The 21,629-nt window shown below is 43.2% G+C and overlaps 6 protein-coding genes across 8 annotated transcripts; 4 read left to right on the forward strand and 2 right to left on the reverse strand.

The window, feature by feature from the left end:
- Positions 1–57: 57 nt before the first annotated feature.
- LOC119195896 (histone H2B 1/2-like) lies at positions 58–641 on the reverse strand. The gene has a single exon (XM_037451217.2). The coding sequence runs from the start codon at positions 507–509 to the stop codon at positions 138–140; it is 372 nt and encodes a 123-aa protein (XP_037307114.1). The 5' UTR covers positions 510–641; the 3' UTR covers positions 58–137.
- Positions 642–985: 344 nt separating this feature from the next.
- On the reverse strand, positions 986–1,917 carry LOC119195888 (histone H2A). The gene has a single exon (XM_037451209.2). The coding sequence runs from the start codon at positions 1,783–1,785 to the stop codon at positions 1,399–1,401; it is 387 nt and encodes a 128-aa protein (XP_037307106.1). The 5' UTR covers positions 1,786–1,917; the 3' UTR covers positions 986–1,398.
- A 206-nt stretch (positions 1,918–2,123) lies between these two features.
- Positions 2,124–2,568, forward strand: LOC119195881 (histone H3). The gene has a single exon (XM_037451200.2). The coding sequence runs from the start codon at positions 2,134–2,136 to the stop codon at positions 2,542–2,544; it is 411 nt and encodes a 136-aa protein (XP_037307097.1). The 5' UTR covers positions 2,124–2,133; the 3' UTR covers positions 2,545–2,568.
- Positions 2,569–3,858: 1,290 nt separating this feature from the next.
- Positions 3,859–4,478, forward strand: LOC119195903 (histone H4). The gene has a single exon (XM_037451223.2). It carries the CDS (start codon positions 3,863–3,865, stop codon positions 4,172–4,174), a length of 312 nt encoding a protein of 103 aa, XP_037307120.1. The 5' UTR covers positions 3,859–3,862; the 3' UTR covers positions 4,175–4,478.
- Positions 4,479–5,597: 1,119 nt separating this feature from the next.
- Positions 5,598–6,258, forward strand: LOC134131259 (histone H2A). The gene has a single exon (XM_062563119.1). The coding sequence runs from the start codon at positions 5,739–5,741 to the stop codon at positions 6,123–6,125; it is 387 nt and encodes a 128-aa protein (XP_062419103.1). The 5' UTR covers positions 5,598–5,738; the 3' UTR covers positions 6,126–6,258.
- Positions 6,259–13,237: 6,979 nt separating this feature from the next.
- psme3ip1 (proteasome activator subunit 3 interacting protein 1) lies at positions 13,238–20,339 on the forward strand. 3 transcript variants are annotated; one of them, XM_037452336.2, is made up of 8 exons: positions 13,238–13,352; positions 14,731–14,862; positions 14,953–15,051; positions 15,926–16,047; positions 17,716–17,852; positions 18,264–18,376; positions 19,187–19,390; positions 19,895–20,339. In XM_037452336.2, exons 2-8 carry the CDS (start codon positions 14,736–14,738, stop codon positions 19,897–19,899), a joined length of 807 nt encoding a protein of 268 aa, XP_037308233.1. In that variant the 5' UTR covers positions 13,238–13,352; positions 14,731–14,735; the 3' UTR covers positions 19,900–20,339. The 3 variants fall into 3 exon arrangements, with proteins under 3 accessions (XP_037308233.1, XP_062419084.1, XP_037308231.1); XM_062563100.1 differs by having other exon boundaries at positions 19,187–20,339; XM_037452334.2 differs by having other exon boundaries at positions 18,264–18,349; positions 19,187–20,339.
- The last annotated feature ends 1,290 nt before the right edge of the window (positions 20,340–21,629 follow it).

Genomic DNA, 21,629 nt, shown 5'->3' on the forward strand with positions numbered 1-21,629 from the left:
TCAAAGTAATAAGGTAAAAGAAAAAAAGTATTCCATAAAACTACGTTTCTCACATTAGGTTACAGCATCAGGAGATGGTCTTTAGTAGAAGTGTGTGGCTCTTAAAAGAGCCGTTGAGTTGGTGGTCTAGATGAGGTCTACTTGGAGCTGGTGTATTTGGTCACGGCCTTGGTTCCCTCAGACACGGCGTGCTTCGCCAGCTCGCCGGGCAGCAACAGGCGGACGGCGGTCTGGATCTCCCGGGAGGTGATGGTTGAGCGCTTGTTGTAGTGAGCCAGACGAGAGGCCTCACCGGCGATGCGCTCAAAGATGTCGCTCACGAACGAGTTCATGATGCCCATGGCCTTGGAGGAGATGCCGGTGTCGGGGTGGACCTGCTTCATCACCTTGTACACGTAGATGGCGTAACTCTCCTTCCTGGTCTTCCTCTTCTTCTTGCCGCTCTTGCTGACGGCCTTAGACACGGCTTTCTTGGAGCCCTTCTTGGGCGCTTTCACAACTTCAGGCATGACCGAATATTTCTCGAAAACTCAGCGATAATGCTGCACCACTGGGAAGGTGAAATGTATATACCAACTAGATGCAAATTTCACTGTGCGCTTCCTCAAGAATGATTGGTTGTTATCTGAGTGCTACTTACGTCACACACACTGTGCTTCTAAGCAGATTTCTCTGCTGTCCCAGACTGAATTTCTAAAGGTCAATCAAGACAAAAAAACTCCCAAGTTGTTTGGTAATGTACACTGTCATATGATCCAAGCTTATAGCCAAGTCAGTTGCATTATGTTACACTATTATATGGGATGCGAGGATCAGTAATGTACCAACATGAATTTCAGTGTCCTAAATCGACTATGATTATTGTGGACATTTTCTGCTGGAGTTTGAAAACAAATGAATATACACTAAGTAGTAATACACTAGAATTGTTGCAAATCTGTTTATTTTGACGAATAACCTTTCAAGGGCTTAGTATAATAAAGTTCTGCTATTGTAGCGTAAAAAATAAATCAATCTTTAAATAGAAAATGTTAGAATACTAAGGTATGTATAGTCTTCTTGTTTAATATATCAGGTTACTTACTTCCTTTGTTGGGCATGAGGCATCTGTAACATATTGGTGATCAACTGCCATGTCTGATTCATATAGCAGTATGCCTTAAAGCCAGATATGTAAATTGCAAAATATGTCATCCTTAAAACTTCAAAAGCTTTCCAAATCACTTCTAATCCTTAATATTCATCACATTATATGGGCATGTGGTTTGATGAACATTTATAGGATAACATTGTGACTTTTATATGGAGATATTAAAATAGTTTGAGGATCATAGTTCTTTTTAGAAGTGTGGGTGGCTCTTAAAAGAGCCTTTGTGGTTTTGATGGTAGTCTCCAGCTTTACTTGGACTTGGCGGGCTTCTCGGTCTTCTTGGGCAGAAGCACAGCCTGGATGTTGGGCAGCACGCCGCCCTGAGCGATGGTCACTCCGCCGAGCAGCTTGTTGAGCTCCTCGTCGTTGCGGACAGCCAGCTGCAGGTGACGCGGGATGATGCGAGTCTTCTTGTTGTCGCGGGCAGCGTTTCCAGCCAGCTCCAGGATCTCAGCGGTGAGGTACTCCAGCACAGCCGCCAGATAGACGGGGGCTCCTGCGCCGACACGCTGCGCATAGTTGCCTTTGCGCAGATGTCTGTGGACACGACCGACTGGGAACTGGAGCCCGGCACGAGAGGAGCGGGTCTTTGCCTTCGCTCTGGCTTTGCCACCGGTTTTGCCTCTGCCGCTCATTGTTGATGATTTCAGGGAAGGAAGTGCCGCTCATCGAGCCAAACCCTCCTTTATATGACCGCGGAGCGGGCGGGACGGTTCCTGACATGCGGACCAACCAGAGAAGAGCCTTCAGGCACGAGCACACAGGGCGCCACTCCGAGTTTTGGCGGACAGTTTGAAATCACCAATTTCAACCAATGAGCAGCAGAGACTCGCTTGTGGATTCGGGGCTGAGCTCCAGGAGGAGTCCTCCACCAATCAGCGCCCGCAGGTCTGCAACAGCGTCACCGCTCCACAGCCGGTCCACACTTTAAGAGCCGCGTGTCTCCCCTTAAAGTACACTATCTAGAGCTAGACGAGTCAATCATGGCACGAACCAAGCAGACCGCCCGTAAGTCCACCGGAGGCAAAGCCCCCAGGAAGCAGCTGGCCACCAAGGCTGCCCGTAAGAGCGCCCCGGCCACCGGCGGCGTGAAGAAGCCTCACCGTTACAGGCCCGGTACCGTGGCTCTGAGAGAGATCCGTCGCTACCAGAAATCCACGGAGCTGCTGATCCGCAAGCTGCCCTTCCAGCGTCTGGTGAGGGAAATCGCTCAGGACTTCAAGACCGACCTGCGCTTCCAGAGCTCCGCTGTTATGGCTCTGCAGGAATCCAGCGAGGCTTACTTGGTGGGTCTGTTCGAGGACACCAACCTGTGCGCCATCCACGCCAAGAGGGTCACCATCATGCCCAAAGACATCCAGCTGGCCCGTCGCATCCGCGGAGAGCGAGCTTAAATCTTCTGATCCTCCCCATACGACAACAACGGCTCTTTTAAGAGCCACCACACTACCTTTTGAAGAATTTATTCCTCATCAGTGCATCAAAACCAAGAAGTGGGAATAAAATGTGCAACACATAGGCTCTCCAAGTAAACAAAAGCAAAGCAGATAAAATGAGGAATGACTTTGTTAAAAACATGGGCTATGTGAACTATATGATTCAGTAAAGAACAGCTACAATAAGTGACATGTATCCTGGTAGGACTTTGCCCTAGAAATTGCTGACTTTCTGAAAGCCTTTGAGTGGAATAATGCAATCCCCTCTTAGTGAGCGGCTGAGATGAGTATAATCACAGCTGAGAAACACCTCTACGTCTACACCAGACCTGGTCATTGTGGCCCGTGCACCACATCCGGGGGCTGATGCCATCAGTGGTTGAACGTCAGTAATTCACCACTTGTGTTTTATGATTACAATTTGAATCGCCATAATGAAAGGAAAAACACAGAGAAATACAAAAACTTGATGTGATGCGGGTGAGGACGTCTGAGGTTTTGCTAGCTAAACTTCTAAAGCAAAACAGCCTTTTCAACAAGTATCACACATCCAGGGATGCAGCAGCCAGACTGAACTACACAACTCGGGTGGCTCAGTTTGGGCAAAATGCTTAAAAGAGAACTGGACCTGATTCAGCGTTTTTTGAGAAGAAAGGAAAAGACATCCCAGAGCTCCGAGATGTAAACTGGATAACAGATTTTGCATTTCCTGTTGATGTACACGTTTGGATGAACTAAATACAAACTACAAGGCAAGGGCCTCTTTGAACATGACATGTACAGACTGGTGAAGGCTTTCATGAGAAAGTTGGAGATTGAGGGTAACACTCTCCCCCACCTGCAACCCCTAAAAGAATCTACGTTTTCATACTTGTTAGGGGCAGTTCCACACGGTTCCTACACTTTAAAACTGTTGCGAGTGAAATTGACATGAATTGTCCTCCCTTCATGTGTAGTGTGAATAATGCTCCTAGAGGTGGGATAATATACAGCACGTTTGAGCTCAGTCCCATTGCTACATTGCCTTGGAGAAAATCATTTCGCAAATCTGATTTCTACGGTTCTAAATCACGTTTGCCATCGACTTTCGCAAGTACCTTTGCCTACAAATCTTTTTTTCTTGACTTTGAGTAGCAATTAGAAATGATATCTCTGATTCATGGTCTAGTTCACCAGAGGGCGCTACCACACGTCTTCTATCACGTCCTCACACTGGTTATAAATACGTGTGAAATTAGTATTTACGATTATCTTGTTTCAGAAGCAGTAAGTAATCATGAGCGGCAGAGGAAAGGGAGGAAAGGGACTCGGCAAAGGAGGCGCTAAGCGTCACCGTAAAGTCCTCCGTGATAATATCCAGGGAATTACCAAGCCCGCCATCCGCCGTCTGGCTCGCCGTGGTGGAGTGAAGCGCATCTCCGGTCTGATCTACGAAGAGACCCGCGGTGTGCTGAAGGTCTTCCTGGAGAACGTGATCCGTGATGCCGTCACCTACACCGAGCACGCCAAGAGGAAGACTGTGACCGCCATGGATGTGGTCTATGCCCTGAAGAGACAGGGACGCACTCTGTACGGCTTCGGAGGATAAAAACCGACTTTTGTTATCGACACACAAAAGGTCCTTTTAAGGGCCACACATTTGTAACGTAAAGGGCAATTTTCCGTTAAAAACGTATGGATTTGTGACATCCAGGCACACATCTCAAGTAGCCATACAATTCCCTGCACATATCAACTTCCTACGTGTTACTTTGTTCTAGTGGTAACAACACTAGCTGTGCATTGATAAATACATTCACTCAATTCACAAAACCTACAATTTCCTGAACAATAGTTCATCTGAAATTTGATTCATGAAATCAATATGGACAGTGAGTTAAATAAACAATTAGAGCACAAAATACTTTGTAGTAGTCTTCATGTCATGTTACACTCCTTATCAAAGACCGCAAAAGCATTTATGGTAAATAAATGATATAAGACAAAACCATATTTTTCTTATTATTTCAATAGTGTTGCACCTGAAAACATTGCTTTCTTTGAAATATTTTTTCCCGGTGTTCAGAACCAAATAAATTAAAGGTATCAGTATATTTTTTTGTCTGGAAAAGTGAACATTAGGAGATACATTATCCTAAATAGTAACTGTAGCTCCTTCGTTGTCATGCATTTCTAAGCCGCTATTGATCTGCAGGCACATTGAATTCATTTTCTTGACGTGAATGACAGGAGATTGTTTGTTTCGTTTGAGGTTTATTTACGCATTAAAACAAGTTGATTAAATATACAAAATAAAACATTCCGTCACACGGTAGAAAAAATGGACAAGTGCCTAATCAGCTCATCTCGGGAATCACCTGTTGGAAAACATTAAGTCAATATAAGCAGGAAAATAAAGGGGGAGTCAAGCCAACAAATTTCCAATATAACACGTCCTCAACATAAGGAGGTCCAATTAAACAATATACACACTTTGGGCTCTTAGAGTAACATTACTCTCAAATTCAGAAAATGGGATTCATTCGAAAAAACACTTAATAAACATTAATTTGAAATTATGGTGGATTATAATACATGTAAGTAGCATTTATGGGCAGTACACTGAGCTTCTTTTACTTTACATGAAGATGTCTATATTATACTTTATACATGAACTCAAAGACGACTGTAAAGGAGGTGAGCCAGAAATAGTCATAAAGAATAACCAAAGTAGTTAGAGCTTCAAAATGGTAGAGTTTCTTTAGTCTCTCCATTCTTTAGCAAAGAAGAAAAGGAGATAAATTTCAGTCTGCTGCACTCACTGACATACATGACAAATAAGTGGCACCTAATGATAATCATTTACGAATTAAGATCATCTGAGGCAGTAAGGTGGCTGTGGGGCGGTGACGCAGATTCAGACCTGCGGGCCCTGATTGGTGGAGGACTCCTCCTGGAGCTCAGCCCCGACTCCACAAGCGAGTCTCCGCTGCTCATTGGTGGAAAATTATTTCAAACTGTCCGCCAAAACTCGGAGTGGCGCCCTGTGTGCTCGTGCCTGAAGGCTCTTCTCTGGTTGGTCCGCATGTCAGGAACCGTCCCGCCCGCTCCGCGGTCATATAAAGGAGGGTTTGGCTCGATGAGCGGCACTTCCTTCCCTGAAATCATCAACAATGAGCGGCAGAGGCAAAACCGGTGGCAAAGCCAGAGCGAAGGCAAAGACCCGCTCCTCTCGTGCCGGGCTCCAGTTCCCAGTCGGTCGTGTCCACAGACATCTGCGCAAAGGCAACTATGCGCAGCGTGTCGGCGCAGGAGCCCCCGTCTATCTGGCGGCTGTGCTGGAGTACCTCACCGCTGAGATCCTGGAGCTGGCTGGAAACGCTGCCCGCGACAACAAGAAGACTCGCATCATCCCGCGTCACCTGCAGCTGGCTGTCCGCAACGACGAGGAGCTCAACAAGCTGCTCGGCGGAGTGACCATCGCTCAGGGCGGCGTGCTGCCCAACATCCAGGCTGTGCTTCTGCCCAAGAAGACCGAGAAGCCCGCCAAGTCCAAGTAAAGCTGGAGACTACCATCAAAACCACAAAGGCTCTTTTAAGAGCCACCCACACTTCTAAAAAGAACTATGATCCTCAAACTATTTTAATATCTCCATATAAAAGTCACAATGTTATCCTATAAATGTTCATCAAACCACATGCCCATATAATGTGATGAATATTAAGGATTAGAAGTGATTTGAAAAGCTTTTGAAATTTTAAGGATGACATTTTTTGCAATTTACATATCTGGCTTTAGGGCCATACAAATCAGACATGGCAGTTGATCACCTGGGGCCAGTTGTTCAAAGGTAAACTGATCGGATTTTGGTTATCGGATTGGATCAAATCTTGAAAATGAGTTGGTCAAAAGGGAAAGAAGGAATCTGAAATCAGATTAGATCAGGGAATCCAATCCTAGTTTTAATCTGGATCAAACCTTCAGTTTGTGTTGTTCAAAACTTGTCAGTGGGATTTGCATAACTTTGATCCAAAAAAACAGGATTATCCTGATCCCAACAGGGGGTAGGATTTCAGGAAGAAAATGTAGTAAAACTTTAAAATTGGTCAAATAATACATTTGTATCATTTAGTGTATATACTTTTATTTATATTTTGCACTTAACTTGTGTAACAGTGATAAAGTAGACATAGGCTAACAATTAAGCTATTCAGTATAGTAAAGTAAAAATAAAATAAAAATTATTGTGTCCCCATGAAATAATCCCCCAAACAGATTTCAATAAACAAAAATAATATATTCATTTTTCGGTCATTCATCACCGTATATTAATTTCAAAGAAACAATCATCAGAGATGAGCCTGTCAAAAATAATGTCTAACAATTGCATCCCTTACTATACGTCCAGTCAGTCCCTGATTCTGACAGACCACCAGAGGTTGGTCTGGTTCTTCAACAGGCTCAGGTGCATCACAAACATCATCACAGAGAGGGACATTGCGCCTGGTAGCGATGTTGTGCAGGACGATACACGCAAGTATTATGTTACATGCTCCCTGTGGTTCCACTCGCAAGTAGTTAAGGCATGCAAAGCGTCTCTTCAGAACTCCATTTAAACGCTCAATTGCACATCTTGTTTTGCAATGAGCAGTGTTGAAGCGTGCCTGCGCAGGTGTGGTTGCTGCAAGAAAAGGAGTCATCAGCCATGGTAGGAGTGGATAGGCACTGTCTCCTAATATTATGCCATCCGGTCGGTTGGTTTGGAGCTCTCTGTATAAAGCACTCTCTCTCAGGATGCGTGCATCATGAACAGACCCAGGCCACTTCACGACACAGTTTGTGATGATGAGGTCAGCATCGCCCACAAGTTGGATGTTGATGCTGCACCTCCCCTTTCGGTTGATGTACTCCCAATCCCTCTCATGAGGTGCTTGGATATGCACATGAGTGCAGTCAATAACCCCAATAGTATTGGGCATATTCCCCAAAAGAAAAAACTTGTGCTTGGTCTGGGCAATCTGAACATCCTTTGGAAGTGAAACAAACTGATTGACCAGGCTGGCCAATGCAATTGACACAGCTTTCACTACATCACTCACAGTTGATTTGTCCACTCCTATATTGTCACCAACAACTTGGTAGAAAGTCCCAGATGCATAGAAGCGCAGAGCAATGAGGACCTGTTCTTCCACAGACAGACTGTGGCTCCTTCGGGTTCTCCGTTGAAGTTTTGGCCTGACAAGGTCTGCAATGTACTTAATATCAGCATTCCCAAAGCGAAAGCGAGCATACAGTTCTTCAGTGGTGTATTGCTCCAGTGGTTGTGCACGCTCAACATACACCCTTTGACGGTATCCTCTTCCACCCACACGGTGGTAGCGATGGACAATACCTGCCATGTCAGTGTCTCTCTCTAAGTCCTCTGAGAAAGGCTGAATATAAGATGGCTGTCAAATACCCACACACCAATTGGCTGACGTGCTGTGGCTTGTGTTCAATTAAATCAATCATGCCCAAGGCATACAAATACTATGTTCACTACAACAGAAGCGGTGAAACCATGGACTCAAAAGGACCTAATTTCACTGTTGCAGAAACCCATGCACTGCTGGAGGGTGTCAAGTGCCATTATGCCTCAATAGTAGGAAGCTCTGTTGCAGGTGGAATGGTGACTAACAAAAGGAAGAAAGACATTTGGGTTGAAATCACCCAGAATGTAAATGCAATGGGGTCTGGCCAGAAGAGGACCTTGGAGCAAGTGAAATTTAGATGGAAGAATCTGAGGGCCAGAGCAACGAAGGACCTTGCTGAGGCAAAAAAACACCCAAACAGGCAACAAACCCTTTAAGAAAGGTGAATACACAGATGTGGTTCTGGACATTATTGGAGGTGAGAACTCTAAAGCTCTGCATGGGATTCATGGTGTTGTAGGGGATGGTGAGCCTACAATTGTAGAGGAAAGTGAGCCAGTTCTTCCTAATGCAGAGGAAACATTCATTCTGGATCTCAGCCCTATTGTTGAAGAACAACCTGGATCCTCACTGGTAGAGCCAGCAGTCACAGGAGCTCAGAAAAGAGGCTTGAAGCATCCTTTGCCGAATAATAATGATGATGCCTATGAATCACTTCTTAAACGAGAAACTGAAAGAGCAGAAGCACAGATACTCCTGGCAGAGGAACAAATCAAGCTGACCAAACTGCAGAAAAACCAAAGCGAAACTTCAGATCCGCCTCCTAAAAGCAGGGCTTGGAAATGCTGGTCTCTCCTCCTCAGATGAAGAAGAACCCTGAACATTCTTTATTTCGTTAACAATTGGATATTTAGCCATTTTATTTTTTAAAGATGTTTTCAAAATATCCACTATGTATTTGTTAATGTATATTTGTTTTTTATTTGTTGTGGTTCAGATGAGGGGTCATAAAAGTAATTATTTAATATAATTATTTTTTAATATAATTTAATTAAAGTTAAATTATGAATGGAAGTGGATGTTTATATTATTTTTGTGTTTTGGCTCAAAATAAACTAGGGCTGTCAAAAATAGCGCGTTAATGCACTTCATCCTATACAACACGTTACTGCCACCTGCAGGCATATGTCAGGTTCAGCAAGTCGTTTGCGCCAGAGACCCGCACCCCCCCCCCCCCCTCCCCGTTCTCGCGCAGCAGAACAGAGAAAAAAAGCTCCGCCCAGCAGAGCTTTGCTAAGAGCAGCGCTGAGGTAGAGGACCATCGGAGAGACCCGTAATACTGTTCTGAAACATGCGGAGGAAGGGAAGCCAATGCGATCTAAATCCTCCCAGGTATGGGAATATTTCACACTGAAATGGGGGTGGTAGCGGATTTCTTTGCAGCGCCAGTCGTTCTAATCGCCGCGCTCGACTTCAAGGTGTAACCTTTATTATTGTTCGGTCTGAAACGGCGCGCCCAGTGACGGGTGGTGCAGCAATATTGTTGTTCGGGTGGAAATCGGGAGAAAGGTCGGTCCGGGAGATTTTCGGGAGGGGCTTTGAAACATCGGGAGGGTTGACATGTCTGGTCATGTCTGGTCATCGCAGCCCTGAACCATCAGGAGCACAAACTCACAGCAGAGTGGGATAAACTGCAGAGGCTCGAGACCCTTCTAGAGCCATGCAGGGAAATCAGTCTGTGACTTATCAAATAACATTGCTTTGATTATTTTCTGAAATGAATTTCTGAAAAATCAAATATCAATAACATGTATTTATGTAAAAAATAATAATGATGATAATAATGATAATTATGTATCTGTGTCCTGTTATTTATCTTTAGTATGCATTTCAGAAAGAAAAAATGGTTAGGATTCAGGTGTGATTAATCATGATTAATCCACTGAAAATTCTGATTAATTTGATTAAAATTTTTAATCATTTGACAGCCCTAAAATAAACACTTACAGTGACCCTATGTTGGCTCTTACTTCTACCTGTTCTTTACATAGCCCACATTGTGATATGTTGTCCCATTTAGAGCACTGTAATCCGGATTTGGTAATCTTGAAAACTGTGTATCTGGATCAGAGTGAACCAGTCCAATGTTGCTTTGAAAAACCGGCATAAAAGTAAGATGGATTACCTGATCCTGGATAGGAAAAAGGGGGATTTCCAAATGCGGATAATTTTGATCCAGATGAAATGTTTTGAACAACTGGCCCCAATATGTTACAGATGCCTCATGCCCAACAAAGGAAGTAAGTAACCTGATATATTAAACAGTCCGGGCTCGCCCGTCCAAGTTTGAAAATACTACCGTATTCAACTGCGGTCATGTGGACCGCATTTTTAAAAAAAAAGCACTTCTACTGGGGGCGTTGTGGTAAAAGGGCTTTCAGCCTTAAAGGCACTAATCGCCTATCTATGAAGTGTCAAATCCCAATCTTTGAACGGTCTAAGATGGGTAACATTATGCTTTCAGATCCTATTTCATGTTGACCTCCTCTATTACCATGTACATTTACATACAATATTGCTGTGTACTTTTTGAGATACTTGAAGGAAAAGTTAGTACTTTTGCCATTATATTTGTCTTTTATTCAAAATTTGAACTGTCTTTAAATTAGATAGCAGCTGGGTAACACTCTTTTGACACTTGATCCTACTTCATGTTGACCTCCTCTATCACCGTACAAAGTTACCTAAAATATTACAGTGTAGTTTTTGAGATACTTGAAGGCAAAATCATTGCCATTATATTCAGCTTAAGAGAAAAGTAAAGGTGAAATCAGTAAGAATGACATGTTATTCGTCATTTCCCTTCCCTCTATGCCCATGTATATTTCCATAAACCTTTACTGTACAGTTTGAAATAAGAGAAAGTCAGCGCAGTTGCTCCTTTGTTCCCTTCAGTGCAGACCACAGGATGTAGGATCCAGGGGCCCCTATCAGGCCATTATTCCTCCTAGGTTGGATGTAGCTGCCGGTGGACTTTTGTTTTTGTACTGACCGCGTTATGCGTGTTCCGGTTACGAAAGGTGTTGCTCCAGCGGGGGTCCATGGGTGGGACCCTCCTCTACTGCTCCACCAGTTCTGAGGCTGCACCTCCTTTGACTTTTACCTCAGATCAGACAAGATAACCCTCTGAATTGAAGCATCTTACTAAGTGCTGGAAACGAAACTAACAAGGTTACCCACAGTAGCGGCAAGCGAAGAGGAAAGAGCCCAGTGTCAAAATGCGGTTCCACGTGGGACCGTTTAGCCTGCACATCAGATCGAGGCAGAGCCCATAGACGGCAGGAGGCCGTAACAACCGTCCTTGAACAAACCCTAAGTGGGTGGTAAACTCCATCATAGACTAAATACTAGCACGAGACTGATAGTCTCCAAGTACCGTAACCCTCTATGGCAGACTGTAACCTTCAGCCAACACAATACTTTTTTGGACCTTACACTGACCTACCCTTTAGTTTTTTAATTAAAAACAATGTATATAATGTCAGCAGACATGTCTGTGTCCAATCAGGGCCCAACGTGGGTGAGACCTTTTCTCTTTGGGTGAAGGGTTCTTTTATGGCTGCCAAGCTGCATGGGACAATGCCAATGGGTTTTTTGGTTACTTGCCACAAGTCAATTTCACAGAAGTCTGGCCGAGAACAGGCTGCTGTCTGCGGCGTGAGATGAGGCTGACCGCCCGGTGCTGGGGGCATCAGGTGGTCCCGTTAACTACACCTCAAATCTCCGACATCCTCAATGGAATTTCTTACGATGGCTGAATGTTAACAAACCGACCGCAGAAATGTTGCTTAAACACCTAATTTCTCGCCTGAAAATGTCCTAAAATGACATTCCGTCCCTTGAATATGGTAGTATTTATAATCTTGGACGGGCGAGCCCGGACATCAAGGCGAAGGAAGGGCGTATGATTGGTGCATCAATAGTGTGTGTGAGAGTGTCTCAGTAGTGTGTGTGAGCGTTTCTCAATAGTGTGTATGAAAGTGTCTCAATAGTGTGTGTGAGAGTGTTATACTATCGTATAACGTTCTGTGTCAATAAAGAGCCAGTTTATCATTACCCAGGTTTATTGTTGACTGTTGTCGGCCACAGCCACGCCACCCAAAAACACCCCGTTTTTTTACACATGAGAAAGAACTACAACTTCCCACAACTCATCGCAATTCCCACTTCCTGTGTTTCCGAAAAACTAGACAAGTAAGTAATCAGAACCATATACACAAAGGAACTTAAGACACGCTACATTCCTCCCCCCTTCTTAAGTCCTCGTCCCCAAGGACAAAGTCTTTAAGCCTCAGTGGCGTCCGCCGCATCCTCCTCGGTCGGCTCATGGGCGCCGTATTTCCCTGTTGCCCCCCTGTGTGTCCCAGGTCAGGTGGCTCCAAAGCCGCAGGTGGCAAACTGCGCGCATTTGCGGTGTCCACCGGGCTACCTGCGACGACTTCCCGGTTAGGTTTTTTTCTTTGTTTAAGTCATACAGCATGCGGGTCGATACGTGTGCCCCTCTGTTGTTTTAGCGTCGCCTCTCTGAATGTCGCCATGTTTCCATCACCCGGCAGGTCACGTGATCTGAAGGCACCTTCCCATCGTGTTGTAACGGACTGACGGACTGTTTGTTCTTAATGGACATTTTTTCCCTTTCAATACTTTTACTTTTACTAACCAGTACTTTTATACTTTTACTTACATAAAAAGCTTGAGTTGATATTTCCACTTCTACAAAAGTATTTTCAAAACCTAGTTTCTATACTTATAATTAAGTAATGAATGTGAATACTTTTGACACCTCTGCCTATAACTCACATCTGAAAGTTGAGTGTTATGGAGTAGCTTTTTGTGATCCTGATCCTGTTTTTTCGGCACCAAGATGAAGATCTACTAAAATGTTTTTAGTTTAACCGTTCTTATTAGAACTAGTATTCTGTGAAATTCCCTTGCCTGAAAGATAGAAACTCTCTCTCATTTCCGTCCCAATTACTCATAAATCTTTTATAGCTATTGCCATGCAGAAAATGTACCGTTTCCCTTTAAACGACGAAGACAATGCATCGCATTTCCTTGTTACGTCTTTTTATCTTCAAATGATTATTCCTTTCTTTTTTGTCATTTTATTTCAATCTTCTTTCTGCAATCACAGACATTTTTAACGTTCATCTCTCGATGCCACTATTACTGTCTTTGCCACTGCATTTACATTTGGCTGAAGAAAAGCAGGTCGGAACTAAAGCGGCGGGAAACAGCGCGACGGGGTGTTTTCGCCGTGACACAAAACGTCATCGATTTGGAGCATTCATATTATATCAACTGGCCAAGCTTTGGTAAGTTGTAGTTACACAGAAATGATCCCGCTTGGTGTTAAATAGTCCCGTCATGTCACTCTAGCGTGCTCGGTCGTGCAGCAGGAACTGTGGGTTTTCTAACACGGCACGATACTCGGCTTTGACCACGATGACAGCCCTAAAACGTTAATCAAGCTAAAGCTAGCCGGGGGGCTGCAGCAAGCACACCGGGCTCCTTCTGGTGCACAGCTCCCCCGCTGGAGCATCCACACGGAGCCGATGAGCCCGCTTATTGTCCTGCAGAACGCGTGATGTGTTAATGACTCATAACGGTGTCGTTGGCCGAGCGTGTCCCCCCGTGGGTTGACTTTAGCTCCTAGCGTGGTTATCGTCGCCGTGGTTGGCGGTGGCCCTGCCGATCGGAACGAAACGCTTTGTTTTATTTTGTAATGCCTCGTATCGAACTGGGTCAGCAGCTCGCGGTGACGTGTTCGCGCGGTCCTTTTGGGGTTTTCTTCAGCAGTCGCAGGGGGCGAAAAGTTCTTTCAATTTTGGTCGTTTGAATTACTTGTGATGATTAAAGTTGACCACAAGAGAGAGACAAAACCTCAACGTTACACGTTGACTCCAGTTTGGTCCTCTGTGGAAATAAAGAGATAAAAAAAAACACGATTTAAAATCTCACGTTCCGCTGTGGTTCAGTTAGTAAAGTGTGACGTAATCTGCTTCTGGGGGCGTCCCCCCGCACAAAGTCACTCAACAGAAAATAGCAACATAAACCTCAAATCGGTCTCTATGTCTTGCACCCCCGAAAGACGATGCATCTCAAAACACTGACATATTTCGGACACAATTGGGTTTGGGTCAGCATGTTTTGTTGTAGCCAAAGAATGGCAAAAATCCCAATTTGTGAAAATTGTGGTTTATAGATCAAACGTAATGGTCTAAATGAGTTATTGTGTTTTGATAAAAACAAACCATCCATATAAAGAAACTACCAGGGCCTCTGTGACATGAGGAGAAGTTAATATGGCATGCACAAATATATCACTCCATTTAGTCACTATTCACTTCAATGTACAGTGCTGTGATGAATTATTTTCTCCCTTTCTTTTTTTTTGCATATTTGTCACGCTTACATTTTTGAGATCATAATCACTTTATATTTTGGAAAAAGACTATCCATTAAAATACAATTTGCAGTTTTTAATCCTGGCCTATGTGAAAAGCTCATGGCAGCCCTGAGTAATAATGGGTTACATCATTTTTTTAAACTTTATTGGACAACATAGAAAAATATTGAATTATTTGAGTCCATCGACAAGAGTAAAACCAACCAGTACACAATAAACAGCCTGTAAGATAGGAGCAGCAGATTCACCCACGTAGTAAGGTGTGTTTTATTTCTTCTGGTCAGTTGTAATGGAAGAAGGAGCGGTGACAGGCGTCGACCTCAGCAGGAAGTTTGTGTCGGAATCTGAGCTTGATGAGAAGAGGAAGAAGAGACAGGAGGAATGGGAAAAAGTTAGAAAACCTGATGACCCAGAGGGTAAGAAGATCACACACACACACACACACACACACATGTTTTCATAACTTTGAAATGTGCATGCACATTTTATTTTTTTTTGCTCCTCAGAGGCTCCAGAGGAGGCGTATGACTCACGTTCCCTCTTTGAGCGATTGCAGGAGCAGAAAGACAAGAAACAGGAGGAATACGATGAGCAATTTAAATTCAGTGAGTTGTGTCTCTCCATCTTTCTTGTTTCTTTTATCGGGACCTTCCTTTTGTCGTCTACTTTTGAGACATGTACCACTTCTGGCCAGGGTCTATGTCCCACAAAAGTCAGCCGTACTAATTAGGGCTTTTTCAAATGCGCAATAGTCCAATACAAATCAAGAATGGGCCATGAATAGATGGGTTCACAACATTTATTACGGAATTCTATTTCCTCACGATTAAAGACTAAATCCTTCTCTTTTCTTACATTGAGGTACATTTAATTGTAATGGTTCGCAGCATCAGCCTGCAAAAATAGCAGTGACGTGTCTTTCTGGTCCAGTAAAAACTTCTCACTGCAACACTTAAATAAGATATTGAATTAAGTATTTTAACGTCTAATACAGGATTTGTTCATGGCCTCCCTGGTGCATTAATGTGTGGACGTTTGCAATGTACCACTAAGACTATGCAATCATACATAATATTTTAAATAGTTATACGCCTACATGGGAAGAGCAAACAGGCTATTTCTATGTAACATTATATACTACTGTTGCAGTCAGGTTCACCAGAGACTAATAGCTCAGACTCCAGCAGGGATTTCTCTATCTCACTTAATCAATTGACGCATTCATAGTGCATTTTTTTCATATGGTACCATACCATTTGTCATTATTATTACAAATATTTGACGCTGTCTTTTGGGGGGAATCTACAGTAAGTCTCTTACATCTGTCGTAAGTCACACCCCATTTCGTCTTTAACCACGAAGCCCTGTTAGATTTCTTCTTGCGTGTGGATTTAAAGAAAGACTCTTGTGAATAATTTTCTGAAAACTGCAATCACTGTACACTCATGTGTTGAAGTCTGTTTGTTTCCATGGTGACAGGAAACATGGTTAGGGGATTGGACGAGGAGGAGACCAGCTTTCTGGACGAGGTCTCCCGGCAACAGTGCCTGGTGGAGAAGCAACGCAGAGATGAGGAGAAACAAGAACTTTTGGAATACAGAATATCCTTTTAATGTTTTGGTTTGAAAACACAACATTTTAATTAGCAAGTATCGATTTTGTCATCAAATTAACATGTTGTCCCGCAATTTAGTCAACATTTAGTGATTGTTTTAGGTCAAAATTAGCACGTGTGGATACTCCACATCTCAATATACATATCAATGTACTCAGTCTTAACCACAATCTGCATGGTATCAAACCGAGTATTATGTCTTGTTTTTAGTCCACGTGAGAATATCTCAAATATGATTCATGCTCGACATAGTTAGTATGAAGGGATTGAAATATTAAGAAAGAAATCACACGACGTACCATCACAACAGTCACAATTCGACTACTGAGCGCGCCAAATTCCCTGCAGCACAGATAGGCCAAGCGATGTTGCGTGATCACCTGGCCAAGCGGGGCGTGTCATCACGTATCCTATGAGTCGGGTGTGTGTCTTGACCTCCGCCGAACCCCTGAGACTGACTCACCGAACCCCTGGGGTTCGATCGAACCCAGGCTAAGAACCACTGCTCTAGACTGAATTGTGGTCGCAAAAAAAGAGACAACGATGGCTGAAAAACCAAGATGGAGACAGCCATTATAGTGAACAAACCTCTGTGACTGTGTCCACTTCTTATTTGCAGGCTTTGGCATGAATATAAGAAGTATGTAATAACTATGTGCTTGGCAGTCCCTAAAAGGGCTGCAACGTAATCCTTTTGGCACTACGTGCCATCAATGAACATTAACTGAGGGACATTACTGCGTAGTAAACCCTTTTTCTTTACTTTTTGCTTGATCTGGTTATTGTTTTCTGTTGAGCATCTCTTTACATATTTTAGCCCCACAAAAGAAGCAAAGCAATATTGTGTGTATTTACCCAGGACACACTACCTAACTACAAAGGTACAGTGCTTAACCAGGATCAGGAATCAGGAAACGTTTGTTGCCATAATATGTTGTACATACATGGAAATTGTCTTGGCGGAAGGTGCATGAAGACAGTACAATAACAACACTGTCGATACCACATAATCTGAAGTTCTAGCCCATTTGAACACATGTCTCACACACTCTTCTGTTCCTCGCTGTGGCTTTGCTAACAGAAAGGTTTGTGATGGACAGGTTTGTCTGCCGATGAAGAGAAAGGGTTGTCGTGGAAACTGTATCATAGGCTGGTAACTACGGTGACCATTTAGAAGAGTTGCTTACGAGAGTTACACGAAATACATGCACAAACATACACACACACACACACATTAGGCATTAGTTATTGCTGTGTGAATTCATGATGGCTTATATACACGTCATGCATATTGAATGCCCGATGTTTCGCATTCATCTGACCCTTTTGTATTTTACCCCAGGTGTTCTTTGTCTTTCTTAGTCCATTTTCCTCTATCCCTGCATCTCGGCCCAATTTCACGTCTCCTGAGCTCTGTCCATCCCCTGATGTACTTTTGGGCTTCATATCTGTGTCACCTCCTTTTGCTTCTCCATATAAGTGCTTTTTTTTAAGCCCCTCAGAACTGTGTCGCTCTCTCCAGCCCACCGATGAGGAGATGTAATGGCTCCCCCTGAAGGGAGGAGATAACTGACCTGTTGAATAGACCTCTGAGCTCCACCCTTTGTCTGCTCTACAATGCGCCCTCATTCTTTTATTCACCTTGACTTTGTACTGTCACAGCGCTGTAGTGAAGCAGGCGGCCACCAGAGAGCCTGAAAAGAAGGCGGCCGCCAAACCTTCGGGGGCGGAGCAAAAGACCAGCCATCTGTCTCAGGCCCATTTATTGGCTGGAGCTGTGAAGAGACGCAGGTAGTCGCACAGATACACGTACTTTAGAAGCTGGTTTTGTTTTGGAATGCGGTCGACAAATTCAGCAGCGACCGTGTATCGTTGATATGAAATATGTCAGTTACCTATTTTACACATCCACAATAAGCAGAAGCAACATTAGCATTCATTTCAAGTTGTAAGAATGTTTGACAGTTTGATACTCACAGCATGGGGACACTAATGATGATAAACAATTGTGGGCTCTTAGAAAAACACTGTTTGCATCTCTCCTTCTCGCCATTATTGAGTTAAAGAACACTGTGTGTAAAATGTAATGTATAATGACAACATTGTTGATAAGTGTGTTTTGTGTATGCGAATGAACCTGCTCATATTGTACTCAATCATTGGACTTATGACTTCAATACATCTTCATTCTGTTTCACCCAGTTCCTCACAGTCTTCAGAGAGCAATAAGAAACAGAAGGTGGAAATCTCCAAAACGGCAACGGCAGGAAACGGAGACAGACACACAGGTGGGTTGCACCCTGAGGCTTTCAAAGGTAGGAATTTCAGTCAGAAGTGGACAAATATATGGTTTTGCAGTTCTTTGACAACTTTTGGAATGGCTCGATGTTAGAGCTACACAGCAGGAGGCCAATCGTAGGCTGGCCAGCAGGGGGCGGATTCTTTTCATGAATAAAAGCTTATCGTATTGTATAGCTCCACATTTTTTAAAATGTTGTATTACTACTCAAAAATGACTATTTGTTTACATACAAAAAATAAAGCAATGTAGTCAAAATTATTTGTCTTTTTTCAGAACATTATAAAAAGAATCACTACTGAAAAAATGCCCATCCCTACTTGGACCCCTGGATTTATTTCGTCAGTAAACATGAGTTTATGGTCTCAATCTCTTTTTGCCAGTCTTATTTACATTGGTATGATGTTCATGTTAGTAATTGATGGTCTATCTACAGTTAAATGGACCATAAAGAATGTTACAGGGTTTACTGTGACTATGACGTCATGATGACGACATCCACTTCTATATAACAAACCATGAGAATACAATTGTGTTTACAGCTCAGTGCTTGTGATTCAATGATGAATATATTATTGAAGAGTGTGTTTTTAACTACATACAGAGTGGAAATGTCTTTTACAATTGGCTCATGCATTGACCAGCTAGCTAATTTGGTGCAGGTATTATGTAGTAAACGGAGGGTCTATCAAACAAGGAAACAAGGCTGAAGAGAACGGTGAGTGAAGAAAAATGTTGAGGGCGACGAATATAAAACGGTTGCTCGGACTCACGCGGCGTTTGCCTGTGCAGGCCCCTGAGTCTGACTGTATGTTGTGCTGTTCAGAACAGGAGGATGGAGCAGGAGCTGCAGGAGGAGCTAAAGATCAACAAACCGCCCTCAGCTTGACGGCGAAGACCACCGCGGATCCCACAAGCGCCGGTCAAGGCGTGTTACACCTGCCGTCAGCAGCCGTGTGTGTGGGCGTTTTACCGGGACTCTGGGTTTATTCCGGCAGCAGCGACTCTGACAGCAGCTCGGACAGCGAAGGTAGCGTGGATGCAATCATGTTGCCATATCCTCGGAACAGCAGGGCCTACAGATAGACAGACACCAGCATCCTCATAAGCACACACACACACACACACACAAGTGAAGTACGGCTGTGCAGCTGTAGAATAGCTTGCAAATAGTCAGGAAATGAATCTTTACACCAGATATACACACTTACAGATATATTTAAAGGTCCCACATACACACTTATAAAGGTACCTGCAGGCCGCATGAGTTCCTATCATGTTAGAGTCATACATCAGCCACATGCACACCACACTAAAAGGATTAGTATTCCAGTTGTTTTCACAAGGCATTTGAAAGGTTGTTTTTGTCATCAGGCAAAGTTCAACCGGGAAATATAAGCTTGATAAATCGTAACATTAAGACCATTTTAAACTACTTTGAACTTAATCCTTGTATCTAATTGTTTTTTCTTGGTATTGTGGCACTCAAACATGATACTTCCACCCTTCCTTCCCTCAATCACATCTCACACAGTTTAAGCCGAGCAACCAATCCCGCACTGACTACCCTGACGACATCCTGCCCCCCCTCCCTTCCCTCCCCATCACCAAACCCTTCTCCCAACCCAAGCCACAGCGACTGCAAGCTGTGCGGTTGGCTGAGGGGAAAGTGATTGACATCTGTGGAGCAAGGAAGAGGCTGCTTTAGACTGTCCAATGACTTAAGGCCTTTTAGAAATCCACAACAAGGAGAGAGCCGACGCAGGACGCGCTTCGCTCTCCGCTTGGGTTAAATGCAAAGTCTGAATGGTTTGAAAAAAGAAAAAAAAACTTTTATTTTTGTGATGTAATGTCTTTTGTCATCAGTAGTTTGTTTTAAAGTCGCATTGTGCTGGAAAGATGCAGAACTTTTAGCTGAGACGTTGGAGCTTTTGTTGGTTGAAGTCTGAGAAACGTGAAATAAAGAGCTGCCCCTTGTACTGTGTTTGCTCTCTTTATTGGTGTGTATTCGAGACAGAAAAGCAAAGAACGTGTATAAACTGTTGAAACTTTGAAATTGAATGCAGTTTTCTTTTTGCCTATTTGGTTTAGTACTCACTAGGGATCACTTCCATAGTTCACTGGTTGGCAACAGTTTTCTACATAGTGAGCACCAAGGAGCTACTTACCTTTCATTGAAATGCATGCTGGGTGGCTCGTCCAGCTGCACAAAATGCAAGTGTAAAAGTGTACTAACTGTAATTTGTGTGATTTGATTCTGGGATTTTCTGTTTTCATTAAACCCGTAGCAAAATAAATTTGCATCTAAAGCTTCCTTCCTTAGTTGATTAAGACTGAAAACCGTGAAGGCAATCCAGATAAAATGATTTCAAGATATTCTGAAGTCTGTCAGTGACATTAAATAACCTGAGCAGTGCAATATTTGACACATTTCCACTGCTAAAGATTACAAAGTGTGTAGCAAAGTAAACACACCGTGACGCTTAGACTGAGACATGTTTAGACATTTCACTGACATCACCAAGCTGTAGGTTGTTCTGTTTAACCCAACAGATGACGATTTGCCTGGATTTGGTTTTTTTTTCTAGTGTTCCAAACTAGCATTTTACATTTTACTCTGTCCCCAGCAACCACATTCAATTATTGTATATTAATATTAATATATATCTACATTAAAGCTGCTTTTCCTTAGCAGTCCTCTAATTGATACTGTCCCAAAAAGGCTTAAAGCTACCGGTGAACTATTCACTAATAATAGTTACATATTTATTTCGAGTACTACATAAATGCAAAAAAGAACTTTGAATATTTAAATATGAAATGATGCCAACAAACGGTAAAATCTTTTGCTTCTCCTTGTGGTCAATCTGCGTCACTTTCTGCGTCACGGCTGTTTTTTTTTATGAAGCTCGCTTCAGAAGCAAACCTGTTAAGTGTTTTTTGGAAACCATTTAGTGTGTCCCTGACCGGACAGGAACAGCTGCCCCAATGACCTGCTTTATAAAGGGGTATTAATGTAAAAGGGGGGGAAGGACTAAACAGGGTCAGTGTTACTTAGGCCTACGTTTTTGTCACATTGCATTTGATACTTTGTTATACTTTTTGTACTCTCACCCATAAGAAAGGATGGATTGGTTAGTTTTCTTAATATTATATGTAGTTAGTTATAGTCAGTGGCAGCCCATCGGCGCCAGGAAAGCCTCTGCTGGCCTAAATATCAGAATATTAGTCATTTTTAAATAGTATTTCTTCGACTAATATGAATTAAA

The sequence above is a fragment of the Pungitius pungitius genome, chromosome 6 (assembly GCF_949316345.1).
Source record: "Pungitius pungitius chromosome 6, fPunPun2.1, whole genome shotgun sequence".
NCBI classification, from domain to species: Eukaryota; Metazoa; Chordata; class Actinopteri; order Perciformes; family Gasterosteidae; genus Pungitius; species Pungitius pungitius.

Excerpts from the sequence above, each read along its gene's own strand:
- LOC119195896 (XM_037451217.2), bottom strand. The coding sequence starts at position 509 with ATGCCTGAAGTTGTGAAAGCGCCCAAGAAGGGCTCCAAGAAAGCCGTG.
- LOC119195888 (XM_037451209.2), bottom strand. The coding sequence starts at position 1,785 with ATGAGCGGCAGAGGCAAAACCGGTGGCAAAGCCAGAGCGAAGGCAAAG.
- LOC119195881 (XM_037451200.2), top strand. The coding sequence starts at position 2,134 with ATGGCACGAACCAAGCAGACCGCCCGTAAGTCCACCGGAGGCAAAGCC.
- LOC119195903 (XM_037451223.2), top strand. The coding sequence starts at position 3,863 with ATGAGCGGCAGAGGAAAGGGAGGAAAGGGACTCGGCAAAGGAGGCGCT.
- LOC134131259 (XM_062563119.1), top strand. The coding sequence starts at position 5,739 with ATGAGCGGCAGAGGCAAAACCGGTGGCAAAGCCAGAGCGAAGGCAAAG.
- psme3ip1 (XM_062563100.1), top strand. The coding sequence starts at position 14,736 with ATGGAAGAAGGAGCGGTGACAGGCGTCGACCTCAGCAGGAAGTTTGTG. Across the intron at positions 14,863-14,952 it reads AAAACCTGATGACCCAGAGG|AGGCTCCAGAGGAGGCGTAT; the intron begins GTAAGAAGATCA and ends TTTGCTCCTCAG. Across the intron at positions 18,377-19,186 it reads GCACCCTGAGGCTTTCAAAG|AACAGGAGGATGGAGCAGGA; the intron begins GTAGGAATTTCA and ends TGTGCTGTTCAG.